Source organism: Callospermophilus lateralis, chromosome 16, assembly GCF_048772815.1.
Source record: "Callospermophilus lateralis isolate mCalLat2 chromosome 16, mCalLat2.hap1, whole genome shotgun sequence".
Taxonomy (NCBI): domain Eukaryota; kingdom Metazoa; phylum Chordata; class Mammalia; order Rodentia; family Sciuridae; genus Callospermophilus; species Callospermophilus lateralis.
The window spans coordinates 70,227,799-70,242,480 of record NC_135320.1 but is presented as its reverse complement, the minus strand read 5'-3'; the positions used below and the strand labels follow the sequence as shown (position 1 = coordinate 70,242,480).

Below are 14,682 nucleotides of genomic sequence, written 5' to 3'. Positions count from 1 at the left end.
AGCCAACCCCTGGTCTGGCTACAGCAGCCTCTGCAGCAGCCTTTGGGTGCCTGGATGGCTGAGCATGGTGATACAACTTCCTAGGCCCTCCTGAATAAGCAGTATGTCCCACTGGTCTCTTCTCAAAGGAATTTTTACTTTCATACTATTGATCCAGAGACTGGTGTGGTCTTCCCAATTCCTGAGATGCTCTCATGCCATCTTTTCTATTTTTTTTTTTTTTTTTAACTATCACAGCTTCCTTAACGCCAGTTGTACTCACAGTTTTCTGGCCAAACTGCAAGTTTTCCAAATATTTCTCTGTTTCTGCTCCTGATTAGCACAGTAAGCTTCACTAAAAACTGCCAGCAATATCCATGTCACTGTCTGAATGCTATGCTACCTAGAAATTTCTTATGCCAAATTGACAAGTGTATTGCTTTTAAGTTCAGCCTCACATAAAGTCTCAGCACATGGGCAAAATATAGACAATCTCTTAGTCAGAATGTAACATGAATGTCGTCTATTCTAATTGCCAGTAGAATCCTTCTTGTCCTCTGAAACCTCTTGAGCTCAGTCTTTACTGTCCACGAACCTAACAGCATTCTGGTCTTCTGAGCTCCCATCAGAATCACACATTAAGCTCTGCTTACAACAATCTAAAGCTTTTCCAGCTTGCATCTCTAAACTTTTTAAAATTCCTCCCCCATAAACCAGCTCTAAAGGCTTCTGAACCATATGATTAGGTTAGTCACACCAACAACCTCACTTCTTGGGAACAACTTTTGTTTTAGTCAACTTTTTTTGCCTCTGTGACCAAAATACCTAATACGAACAATTTTAGAGGAAGAAAAGTTTATTTGTTGCTCATAGTTTCAGAGGTCTCAGTCCACTGATGGCCAATTCTATTGCTCTGGGCCCAAAACAGGCATAATAACATCACGGAAGAAGTGTGTGGTGGAGGGAAATAGTTCAAGACATGGCTACCAGGAATCATAGAGAGCTCTCTCTCACCAGGGACAAAATATAAACCCCAAAGTTTCACCCCCAATGACCATCTCCTGCCTACAGTTACCACCCAGCCAATCTCTATCAGCAGATTAATGCACTGATTGGGTCAAACCTATCATAATCCAATCATGTCACCTCTAAACTTTCTTCATTGTCTCACACATGAGCTTTGGGGGATACCTCATATATAACCCATAACAATCCCCATAATATTTTCCACGGAGAACAGAGGACTGTAAAAGGTGACTGTAAAAGGACTGACAGGACTGTAAAAGGCAACTGTTTATCTGACAACATTAAACTTGTGTCTCATTACTGGGCTACACCATTACATACTATTAATTGACATTTTAAAATCTACTTTAATTATCTTATGGATAGAAGTATTATACTGTACTATATAATATACTGTATCAAAATCTCATTGAGTTATTGTTTAACGAGTATTTAAAATCTACCACAGATTTTATAGCCACGTTTTAACATTTCTTAAGTTTTTAATACTAGGAACCTTGAAAAATATTTGTGACCTGAGCCACTGAGACACCCTGGCTGTACCCTTATCCAAAAGCATGTCGTTTCTCATCCCACCCAGCTATATCTTTTTCTTAGTAAGTGAGAAAATTTTTACTCTCAGATACTTATCATCTTCCCCAGCATGCTCTCAGCTCTGTATTCCTGTCATGTTATCTCTTGTTTTCTCTACCCTGTTCAGCCCTGAATAGGCCTGCTTCTGATGCCTCTCCCTGACCATCCTCATTTTTTCCAGCAATGACACACTTGAGCTTATTTTTCTGAGTTCTCAGTGTCTGGGTGTTCATCTTTTCAGAGATATGAGTTTCCATCTGCAGCATAACTCCTCCTTATGTCTTTTCTACAGTGAGGAATTTTACAAGTAATCAAAAACAGCCCTGACTCAAAAAGTTCAAAGGCCCATGAAGAGTGGACATATTATGCTCAAATCCTTCCCTTCTTAGTTCTTTCTTCCTTCTGCTTTATACTCTGTGAAAGTGATCTCCCTAAACACAGCTCAATGACTTACTTCTCCTTGTTCTAAATGTCAATTTCTCCCTGGGGCTTATAGGATAAATTTCATTCCCCAGCTGGGCCTCAATTTTTCTTGACCCTCCAACTACCATTCTGTTTATACCCTCCAGTAACTACTGCACTTAACACTGCCTTTAGATAGGTGCTAATCCAAACAAGCTTAAACAACAGTGATATCATAATTATTGGCTCACCTAAATGATAAAAAAAAATCTGTGTGGGATCAGATCAGATATAGCCATCTCTTAAGATTCAAAATATGTCATTAGAACTCTGCCCTGTCTCCAGTTGTTACCCTTTAACTGTGCTAAAATAGAGAGACTTCCTCCCTTTCCATGGGAAAGGTGGGTCTCTGGAAGCTCCAGGTCTCTATATCTTTAGCTTAGTGGTCATAGAAGAAAGGCAGAGAGTTTTTACTCAGCCTTCCTTTATGAAGACCCAGAGATTGACTAAGCCAGTTTGGCATCCCACAGTCCTTCCTGTGAGCAAGAAGTACTCAAGCCAAAAGGACCAGAATTACAACCAGAATAAAGAGGATGAGAAGGCTTGATAAACTGGAAATGCTGGTCCACTTCAAACAATGGCACCCACATTTCTAACACATCATTCCCTGTCCTCTTTCCCATCTATCCACTAGAAATTTTTCAAGGTAAGGTCTCATATTTATCACCTCTTGGACTACAGCAGTAAATAGGGTACTGTTTATTCAGGCCCTTCCATCTGAAAAACACTTCTTATCTTCTGTTTGTCCACATTTCAGTCTCTACCCAGGGCTTTCTCAAAGCTCACATCCTGCAGAAAGACTTCATGGATTCCCAAAAGTGGTCTGAAAAGTAATAATTGCTTTCTCCGATAGGGTCAAGAACAGCTTTGGAGAGGAGGTGAACTGTGGATCAGAGTCTTGAATTATGGCCAGGATTTCAACTACTGTAGAGAATAAGAATAGGATTTTTGCATTCAACAACAACAAAGCAAAAGCTATTGGGACTCCAAGGTACTATAGGTATTTTGAAGAGAATGAATATGTGCCCTGACTAAAACAGAGTAGTCAGGTAAGGATGGGGTAAGAATTAATAGTCAGTTTGGCAGAAAGATTGTAGAATGTTTGAGAAACCAAAGAAAGAATTTTTCACTTTGTTCCATATGCCAGAGCTTTCCAATATATTGATTTCTTTTTACTTGGGTATGCCAAATGAGATCTAACGCAGTGGCAGCTTGTAAACCAGTCTGTTCCAGCTATAAGCACCCTTATCAGTTTAGGCCAGTGTTCAGCAAAATTCCCTCTGCTTGCTGAAACAGGGAAAAGTCTTTGAACCACTGAACTAGACGAAGCGAAGCCACGTGGAGAATTTTGAACACAGTAATAACATGATAAGAGCAATGTTTTAGGAAAATCAGCTTAATATCGATACCTTCAAAATCCAGATAATTGTCAGTACCCGTGTCATTCCCCTACTGTCATACTTCTGACTTTAGGTAAGTTAGATTTGAATTCATGGTCTCTAACTGTAGAAGTGAGAAGGGAAGGAGTAGCTTAGTTTACATTTTGTCATCTCTTACATGAGCAATTGAATATTGTCCACAGTTATGAAATATATATACATATATATATATATATATATATATATATATGGTGTTATCTAAAAAGAAAGAGATAATCATAATATTTTATAAGTTGTTTGGTTTCTTTATGGATGGAAAATCATTAAAATTGTTTTCCATTTTAGCACACATAATTTTAAAATTTAAAAACCTAGGAAAAGAGCAACACAGAGAAAACTACAGTTAAATTTTAATTATTCACTAACATTTGTATTCTTAAATTAACTTATATTCAATAAAATCATAATTAGATTTGTGGGAGAACTGAAAGAAATGATGCATGTTTAGTTAGAATAACAAACAGGAATAAATAGCTGTTATTTTTTCCTCTTAAGAACAGGAGGATACAACAGATATTATAATATAAAAATTCTACATCAATTCATGTTATTGACAGAATAGGAACTCAGATCAACGAATGACCTTAGATATATACTTTACTATTTATAAAAGTTTGACAGATAATAAACAATCAAATATTAATGAAGAAAATTATTTTACCATAAGTTAGGCTAAGAACTGTTAGCTATTTAAAAAAAAAAAAGAATTTTCAATCTACTTTGCTTTCACATTGATTTCAAAATTAAATGCTAAAATTTGAACAACTACTAAAACATGTCATTTATCTTCTCAATAAAAGGGGAAGGGTTATTAAACATTAATATAGTAAAAGAAATCAGAATGAGAAGTTTTTATATACTATCTATGTAAAATTTAAAACTTTTAGAAGGCAAAGCAAAAATTAAAAGGTAAAAGACACCTATGCTTTGGATCTGGAATCTCATGTTGATTCCAGGAGCTAATGTGTGGAAGGCTTAGTTCCCCATGCAGTAAAGTTCAGAAGGGGTACCTCTGGGCAGTGATTGGAACATGAGGGTTCTAACCTTATCAGTGGATTAGTAATTCATAATTTGATGGACTGTTGGGAGGTAATAGAATTTTGGTGGGGAGGAGCCTAGATGGAGGAAATAGATCCCAGGAGGCACGCCCTTGTAGAGTGGATTTTGTTCATATTCATATTCTCTCTCTTTCTCTCCTCTCTCCTGTCCAACTGCCATGAGGTAAGCAGTGTGCTCTCCTCCATGATGTTCTGCCTCATGAAAAGCCCAGAAAGGATGGCTCCAAGCGACCATGGATTGAACATCTGTGGTCTGAGGCCTCTGAAACCATGGGCCCCAAATAAACTTTCCCTCCTCTACACTATTCTTGTCAGGTCTTTTGGCCACAGCAGTGAAAAAGCTGATTTAAAACAATGGCCTTCAACAAATGATTTCTACTTCAAGAAATTGCTTTGAACGGATTAACAGAAAGGCAGGCAGAGTTATTCAAGATTTTTCAGTGCAGTCTTGTCCACAAGGAAGAAAAAAACTCCCTAAGTGTCTAACAACAGAGAAATGGTTATGTAAATTACAGTGAGCATATTATAGAATATTGTTCAGGCATAAAAATGTTTTGGAGCAGTATGTGAAAGCATAGCGAAAGGCGTTCAATATGCTCTCCATCATGTAAAAGAAGCAACCTGTGAGCCTCGCATAAAAAAATATATTGCACAAAATATTCGGTAATGTTATTGAGGTTAACACTCAAATGGGTTAAAATAATGATTTTGTTTTGCCTTCTTCTATTTTCCAACTTATCTGTGGTAAGCATATTGTTACTCTATTCTTACAGAAAATATTAAATCTTACGCTTAAGAAAGAACTTAGGCAACCCCCCACTAACGATGCAGGATTCCGTTTGTTTGCTGGGTTAGCCGGGGCGGCATTCCCGGGCAGTACTCACCCACGACCTCCGCAATCATGAAGATGAAGCATATTGCCGAGGCCGCGCAGAGTTTCCACTTGGCGTGCGCTTGCTCCTTCACCCTGCTCTCCGTGGCCTTGGAGTTGCTGTGGCAGTGATAAATGCCTCCTGCCTCAGGTGCCTCTGGCTTCTCTCCAGGACATTGATCTTTATTCACAGGTTTCTGTTGGAGTTCCGCACTGTGGTTGGGTTTGACAGAAGCAAGAAGTGAGCATCATTGCAAACCCCTCGCAGGCAGCCTTGCTGTTCTCAGAGCTGCTGCTAGGACATTTGCAAACCAGCCCGGAAGTTTTGGTTCACAGATCCCGCTACGAGAAAGTATCGAGTGTTCGGAGCAAGCAAGGCATTCCCTTCTGTATCCACAATGTTTCAGCGAAAACATTTTCTTATCCATATCAACCAATGATTAAGAGACATCAAAGGACAGAAAAAAGAAGAAGATCGACTTTAATGCAAGACTTCCCCAGTTATTCCACTTGGAACTGGGCGATAATAAAATCTACCAGGGGACATTGCATGCTATGTTTATGTGAGCCTGACTGAGGATTCAGGCACATGACAGCCCAAGTTACTATTTGTCCTTCTGAGTCCGTAGGGACCTTCAAAAACTTTCTTACCACCACTATTTGGTAGACAATCTCTACCAATCAACGTCATGCTGAGAGTGAAACCTGCTCACCCTTCTCCAAGTAGGCAGTTGAGTATCAGTTCTGCCCGAACATAAAGTGTGATTATAGCCATTCATGGAATCCTAGAATTTCTTAAATGGAAAGATTATAGATAGCATTTAATCCAACTGCAGAATTTCTCAGCTGAAGTAACTAAGGTTCAGAGAGGTTAAGTAACTGGCGGAGGTTCAATGGTGAGGAAATGATTGGGCAGAAAGGCCAAACCCGTTGTCCTTCTACCATTCCACGGGCTGCTTCCCTATCTCAATGTCAGTGTGCCTAAAACCCGTTTTTACTCATGGAGATGTCAGTTCCAATCTTAAACTAATAAGATTTTTAAATTTTAAAATAAACTTATTTGAAAATATTAATGAGATTCTTGGAATTAAGAACTTCACAGTTCTGGATCTGAAAGGAAAAAAAGAAGGGGGGGGGGTCAGTGAGGGAAGGAAGGAAGGAGAAAGAAAAAAGAAAGAAAGAAAGAACAGGGCAATAAATTAGTTTCTGCTTGAGAAGTGATTTCATTTGGCTTATTACCATTAAAAACCTGATGGTTTGAGTTTAGCTGATTATTATTAGTGGCCTCTAATTAACATTATATCATATTTTTGGAATGAATAAGTGATAGATAGATAGATAGATAGATAGATAGATAGGCAGACATATTCATTATAGAAAATCTGGACTCACAAAAAAACACAAAACTAAGAGAAAAATTGCTGGTAATCATACCGGTAGGTTAGATTTGAATTCATGGTCTCTAACTGTAGGAGTGAGAAGGAAAGGAGGAGCTTAGTTTACAAGACACATCTGTATTAAATATAAGGTTAAAAGTAATGATATAGAAGATTTAACACTGATAAGATTGTAACTATGTAGAACTAGGAATCAGGTTCTGAAGCTGCATATCTGTTAGGATCCTGCTATGTTCCTGTCATTCATATCCACTGAGTTGCAATCATGTGGTATGGGTAGAATTTACCCTATTCTCAGCTACCAGAGTCAGCCTGGTTGGATTTAGCATTGGATATGATATTTATATGTGTCTGTGTGTGTATTCAGTGGGAGGCACTAGCTCACAGTCTTCAGTGGTTCCCAAAAGGGTCCATGACCCCACAAGAAGTTAAAAAACAAAGTTAAAATACATTCCTCATCACTTCATTAAAGCAACATGATCTAGATGTCTCTAGATGCAGAACAGGGTCTGGATCTGAAAAAACAATGGGAATTCTAAGAAGTATTATTTTAAAGGGTTATAAAAATAGTAAATGCTATGAGGCATCAAAAAATGAAATATAAATTTGCTATTAATGAATAAATCCCAGTAGATTCTTATGCATTCAAATGTGGTCAAAACTTTGAAGAGTAGGAATAATAGGCCAAAGTGCATCAAGAAGAAAAGGTAGAGAGAGGAGCAGAGATAAAAGAAACATTAGAAATTTTATGCAAGTAGTCTTGAACTGAATTAATCTGTTTAAATAGGATTTAGAAAATGAAGCTTTATTTGTATAATCTTAGGTAGGTTTCTATTTTTATTTTTTATTTTATTTTGTTTGATGATAGAAGTTAAGTCCTTTGCTTTTATATCTCTGAAATGGAGTTGGTAATGTTATTTTTTACTCTCTCATTCCATATATGGAGAATATGCGATATAACTACACCTGCTTTTTAATTTTCATATTACTTCTCCCAAGAACCTCAAATCACTATTCCTGTTAGAAGAGGCAACAAAGGCCTTGATCTCACCATGCATTTTCCATCACTTCATTCATTCATTCAGTGACTCTTGTTGCATGCTTAAGATGCGCCCTCACTCTTAGAGGGATTAATGATACTGTATCCTATGAAACAAGCAAAGATTCTGATGGAATATCAGAATATATCCAGAAAATAGAGACAAACAGCAACTACATCAATGGTAACAGAGGCTATGTATAATGGACAGAGACTGCGAGAGTGAAGAGGAAGACACTTGGTTTTTTAATTAAATATATTTTTAACTTATAATTAAAACAAAAAAATTATTCATATTATTGGGCCAACATGATGTTTTGAATCTTGAATACATTTCATAATGTTTAATCAGGTTAAACATAACTATCTCCTCAAACTTTTATTATTTCTTTATGTTGAAAACATTCAAAATCTTTTCTAATAGCTTTTAGAAATACATTACACAGTTGTTATCGGTTGTTATCTGTAGTCAACTGCCATGCAATAGCTATCAAAAGGAAGAGGTAAAAAAAGGCCCCTCTATAGAGGTGATGTCTTATCAGCAAGTTACAGTATGATCAGAAGACGTATGTGAACAAAAAATATCACCAGAAGAGGGTGTTGTTGGTGCAGATGCACAAAGGGCAGAATGATACTCTCTTGCTCAAAAGGTTAGCTTGAACAGAAAGGAAAAGACACCATTGACTCCTACAGCATCGTATTTGTCACCTTTGCATCACTATGACCAAAATACCTATCAAGAGCAATGTAGAAAAGAAAAAGTTTATTTTGGCTCATGGTTTCAGAGGTTCAGTCATGTTCAGCCAACACCTTTGCTCTGGGCCCAAGATGAGGAAGAATATCATGGCAGAAGGGTATTGAGGAGCGATGCTTTTCTGCTTGTGGTGGTCAGGAAGCAGAGAGAGGGAAGTGGGAAGAGGCCAAATGGAAAGTTTTGAGCAGGGAAGTACCTTTATGTGGTCTGCATTTCTAAAGCACTTTAGGGTACTTCTTGGGTGGCTGGAGTATAGAGGGGCAAACCAAGAAGATCCTTTAGGAGATGACTACAGCCCAGACACTGGCAGTTGGTGACAATGTGGTGACAATGAAAATGCAACACAGTTGAGTGAGATACAATCAACAGGGCTTGCTAACATACAATGTTAGTTAAAGGGAACAAGAAAAGGGAGGGACTTAAAGATGTCTCATAAGTTTCTATTTAGAGCATCAAGAAGATGGGCATACAGATTCCTAAGATGGGGTTAAGTAGATGGCAGTAGTGTGGAGGCTGAGGACTTGGGTGCTGGCATCCCACTACCTAAGATGAACTCCCACCCAGTCTTACCATTCACTAATCTTATGACTGTATAATAATTATTTAACCTCTCTGTGCTTTAATTTCCTCATGATAGCATATCTCTCACAGGGTGGCTGTGAGATGTAGCTGTTTCATATAAATACTTCAAGTGTGTCTGGAACAAGATAAGTGCACATTTTTTAAAGTTGTTCTTAAATAATGGAACTGCATTTTATTATTGCCATTGTTCTTCCAAAAGAATACAGTAAACTATGTTTGAAAAGAACTTTTGGAATAAGCACTTTTATAATTAAGCCTTTATTACAGTTTGGATGTGAGGGGTCCCCAAAAAGCTCATGTATTAAAAAGCTCATGTATTAAAGCATAAAAACTTAGAAGTGAAGTGATTGGGTTATGAGAACCTTAATCTGATCAACAAATTAATCCCATGATAGGATTAACTGAGTGGGAATTGAAGGCAGGAAGTATGCAGCTGGAGGAGGTGAAGCATTGGGGGCGAGCCTTTGGGGTACATAGTTTATATCTGGAGAGTGGGATCTCTCTGCTGTCTGATCTTGATGTGCGATATTTCTCTCCACCACACTTTGCTGCCGTGATGTTCTGTCTGCCTCACTTCAAGCCCCCAAGGAATGGAGGTGGTTGTCAATGGACTGAGACCTCTGAAACCGTGAGTCTCCAAATAAACTTTTCCTCCTCTGCAATTCTTTCAGTCACAGCAGCAAAAAAGCTGACTCAAACAGCCTTGAATAATCAAAAAACAAAATTTTTTGGTTTCCCCTTTGTCTGCACCCATTATTCTAGCCTACTCCAGTGACAGCAAGCTTGGAGATGAACTCTCCATTCCTAAAGAAGAATAAATGCCACAGAGGGAGAGAACATTTCTCTAATTCCTTAGCGTATCTTGGCTTCTGCTTCCCCTGCTTAACTACTCTCCTTGTCTGCCCTGAGATAATCCTGCACTTTTAGAGCATGGAAGCCTTTCTCAGACACAGAGGATGTCCCGTACATATGTGTTGGGATTCTATCTCACTTAATGTCTGTGAAATAAATGAGTGATGTGAAAGAAGCAGTTTGAGGGGAGAAAGAAGTAGTTTAGGGGATACAGGGGGACAGACAAGTTCACATAATTAGATATAACTTCTTGTCCTGGAAATTAACCAATCATCCACCTTTTAGCAGCTTTATTAAGATAAAATTCACCTACCATGCTAAAGGACTGACCCATTTAATATATATAACATAATGATTTTTAGCATATTCAGAGTTGGATGGTCAGCACCCAAAAGAAGAAACGCTTTATCCATTAGCAGTAATTTTCCAGTCTCCTGACATCCATCTCTTCAGGCAACCACTAATTACATTCTGTCTTTATACATTTGCATTTTACATAAATGGAGTGAATTGCTTCTTTCATTCAGCATAATGTGTTCATGGTTCATCCATGATACAGCAAATCACTACATCAATATTTCATTATTTCTAAGTAATACTCCCTGGAATGTATATATAATATTTCATATATTTGTTAATTGTTTCCTTTGGTGGTTCAGGGGAATAATTATGAATAATACTCCTATGAAATTTTTATGCATGTTATTTATTTCTCTTGAATAAATACCTAGGGATGGAATTCCTGTGTCATAACGTAACTATGTTGAACACCTTGTGAAACTACCAGACTGTCTTTCAAAGCACTGTACCATTTTACATTCCCACACACAACATATGAGAACTCCTATTTTTCCATATCCTTGCCAACACTTGTTATTGTTTTATTTTATTTTTTCTTTAGTGTAAATATCCTAGTGGTTATGAAGTAATTATCTCACTGTGATTTTGACTATTATTTCCCTGATGACTAATGATGTTGAGCATATTTAATGTGTTTTAGCATGCTTATTATACATTTATTTATTTAATAAGTGTATAATGTCTATCTGAATTCTTCACACATTTTTAAGTTCATTTATTTATCTTTAAAATATTAAATTATAATAATCTTTTATTTATTCTGATACACAGCCTTAATCTGATAATTTACAAATATTTTCTCCTAACCCATGGCTTATTTTTCTTGATGGTATTATTTGTAGAATGAAATATTTTATTTCAATGCTTTCCTATTTGTATAAATTTTATGTTGTCACCTATGGTTTGGATTTGTAGTAAGAAACTATGACATAACCCAATTTTGAAAGCTTTCAAGCATTATTTCTTTGAGTATTTTTCTTCTCCTTTTTCACTTTTCTTCTTCACTCCTATTATGCTTATGTTAATGTGTTAGATTCCATAACACATTTCCCTGAGTTTATATTAACTTCTTTGCAATCTTTATTCTTTGTTCTCTTTGTTGCATAGTATCTATTGCTGTATTTTCAAGATCGTTGATTCTTTTTCTCTGTTGCATCCTGCCAGTAGAAGAGTTCTACAGTTAGGCCCCTTCATCAATTTTATAAAATTTCGTTTATTATACATGTAAATCCTAGAATTTACATTTTTATATATTTTTTAAATTAATATATTCTATTAATTGATATCCTCCATTTGATGTAACACTGTGATCAATCTATCTTTAATTCCTTAAACATTATTTCCTTTAATGGTCTTAGTGTATTTATAATATTTGTTTTAAATCATTGAATTCCAAGTCTAATATCTGGGCCTCCTTAAAGACAGTTTCTATTGCTTAGCTCTTTACCAAATATAGGTTGTTCTTTCTTGTTTTTTTGCATCTCATGAAATTTTGTTGAAAACTGGAAATTTTATATAGTATGTTGTGGTAATTCTGAATACCAATTCCTTGTTGGCTTTTTTTAAACATTTCCTTTAGTTGTCAATGGACCTTTATTTTATTTATTTATATGTGGTGGTGAGAAGCAAACCCAGTGCCTCTCACATGCTAGGCAAGTACTCTACCACCGAGCCACAACCCCAGCCTCCTTGTTGACTTTTTATTATTGTTTACTTATTTATTTGTTTAGTGGCTTGTCTAGTATAGTGGAATCTATTTTCTCTGGCTTTATTCTATGTGCAGACTCTGTTATCATGCCTCTTAGATATATTGTTGGCCACATGCACAGTCATCCTTATCCTTCTTTCATCCCTTGGGAATGGTGACTATTTTGGTTGTGTTCATTTTGACTGCTTCTTCTTATGGCCTCAGTATTAAGCTTCTGATTACTCTGCCTATATTGGTATTACACTCAGATTTTGGCCTCTTTAATTGCTTGATGACTACTCCACAGTTTTCAACAATACCTTGAGACACAAAATGTTCTAATAAATTTGTGCCCTGCATTAGTCAGCCTGAGCTGCTATAATAAAATACCATAGATCGGGTGGCTTATTTTATTTTCTCAAAGTTCTGGATGCTGAAACCTCATGATCAAGGTACTAGCAAATTCAGTTTCTGCAGAAGGTACTCTCTTGATAGCTTATAGATATCTACTTTTTTGGTTATATTCTCAATAGAGATTTTCCTCAGTATACATGCGCAGAGAGAAAAAAAAATGATCTCTCTGGTTTCTCTTCTTATAAGAACACTAATCTTCTCAGATGAAGGCCCCACTCTTACAACCTTATTTAACCTTAATCCATTCTTTAGGAGCCCCATCTCCAATTTAGCCCCTTTGGTCATTCAGGCTTCAACATATGAATTTAGGGAGAACTTAAACATTTAGTTAATAACAGACTATTTTAGGGGTATTTGAGGCTAACTTTTGAGGTTAGCACCAAGTCCAGAAGGGCTCTTCTTACCTTTGTCCTACCTTATCTACTTCTGTTAAATATCTATCTGTTCTACTTTAACTTGCTACTATAATGGAGCAATCAGCCTATTCATAATTGCTCACCAGGAAAGTCTTTGTTGTTTTCAATAGCACTCTTATGCTTGAAAATCCCTATTCTTTGTTCCAGTATTATTTCAACTTGTGTATCATCAATCATCTAATGGAAAGATACATGGCTCTTTATTCTTGTGCCTTATTTTTGCACCATTCACCAAGAGCAGGTGGGTTGGAGAGTGACCTAGTTCTCTTGGAGTGACACTTACTCTGTAAGTAGAGTGCTAAATGAAGATGTTAACCCCTAGTGTTCTTTGCTTGTGCTGCCTAAAACAGAACTTCTATTTTATGAGCAAGCTGGGACAGGAGTATTCTGAACCTTACTGAGTAGACATTTTACCCTATGAGTGTGGGTTGGGTGAAGGAAGGGAACCATCTTCCTTTTTTGCCACATACATGTTACATAAAGGTTCTGAAACATGAATCTGGAGCAATAAGTGATTCAAAATGCTTTTTCCAGCAAGAATGAACTATAGCCTTCAATTAGAAGCTAGGAGGAGAGGTATCTCTGTCTTTTGGCTACAACTATTCAAAGCACAGCTACCATCACACTGCACTTTTGGAAGGGAGGAGATAATACACAGGTCTTGATTTAAATGCCCCTGACTCTCACTTCTCACTGAGACTTGGTGGGTTTTCTTGAATAAGTAATATTCAATTTTTTGCATGTCCTTAAGATAGATAAGATAGATAGAATATGTAAATTTTGACCAGTTAAATCATTGTTGAAAAGATTCCAGCAGTTTATCCCTACCAGCTGTCCCTGCCCTAGCTTCCCTACATTGCTTTAATATATGATTTGAAGAAAAAGAGGAACCCTATTCCTCCCACCCAGGGCCAAGAAAACATATCGATTGTGTATGTCAATTTTACACAAATATCATTTTGCTACCATGAGTCCCATTACTGAAACAGGAATTGAGAAGAAAGCGAAGAGTGCACAATAGTGTTCATGGTACCTACAGGGCCCACTATTAAGATTTCTTGTAGTAAAAATGTGTATAAAATGAACGCCAGTGACTTTTCATCCTATCTGTACATGCCATCAATAGTTGGAATCTTTTGCCCCACCTCTGGTATCTGAATCTTGAGAATTGCTTTAATCCATTAAGGAGGTAAAAATGATGCTCTTCCAGGGTTGGGCCTAGCCTATCTGAGAGCTGTCAGTATCCACAGCTGCTTTCTTGCTATCCTGCACTGCCATATAAAGAATTCCAGGCTATCTGATAAAGAGAGTCACCATAAAGAGAAAGAAACCATGGAAAGAAGAACAAGACCACAGGCAAAGGTCAGCACCTAGATCCCAGGCATGCAGGTGGAGCCATCTTGGACCTTGCTGCTCAGCTTAGACACCAGCAGAATGCAGGCTCCTGGGCAAAGTCAAGAGATTCCACATGGAGTCCACCCAAATTCCAAACTACAGAATTGTGAGTAGTAAAATGAAATGTTTCTCAAGCCACCATGTTTGGGGATAGTTTGTTGGATAACAACAGTACATGAAACACTCCTTTTGTGGAATTACAGGGTAAGGTTTTCTCCAGATTAATTAACAGTAGGTAAAACTTTAAATAGCAATCTAGTGATGAGTAGAAGAAAAGAAAGGAAGGAGAAAAGAGAAGGAATATGAAGGAGCAAAGTCATTTATGAAATAGAGACAGGGGAAAATACATGACAAAGGAGATGGACGAGGTATGGAAAG

General features: G+C 37.1%; 1 protein-coding gene across 1 annotated transcript in view; it reads right to left on the bottom strand.

Moving 5' to 3' along the window:
• Positions 1-14,682, bottom strand: part of Slc30a8 (solute carrier family 30 member 8) — a 38,332-nt gene that overhangs the window by 21,784 nt on the left and 1,866 nt on the right. The window contains exon 2 of the mRNA XM_076836240.2: positions 5,422-5,621. Within this exon, the coding sequence (XP_076692355.2) occupies positions 5,422-5,621 (200 nt within the window). The remainder of the gene's footprint in view (positions 1-5,421; positions 5,622-14,682) is intronic.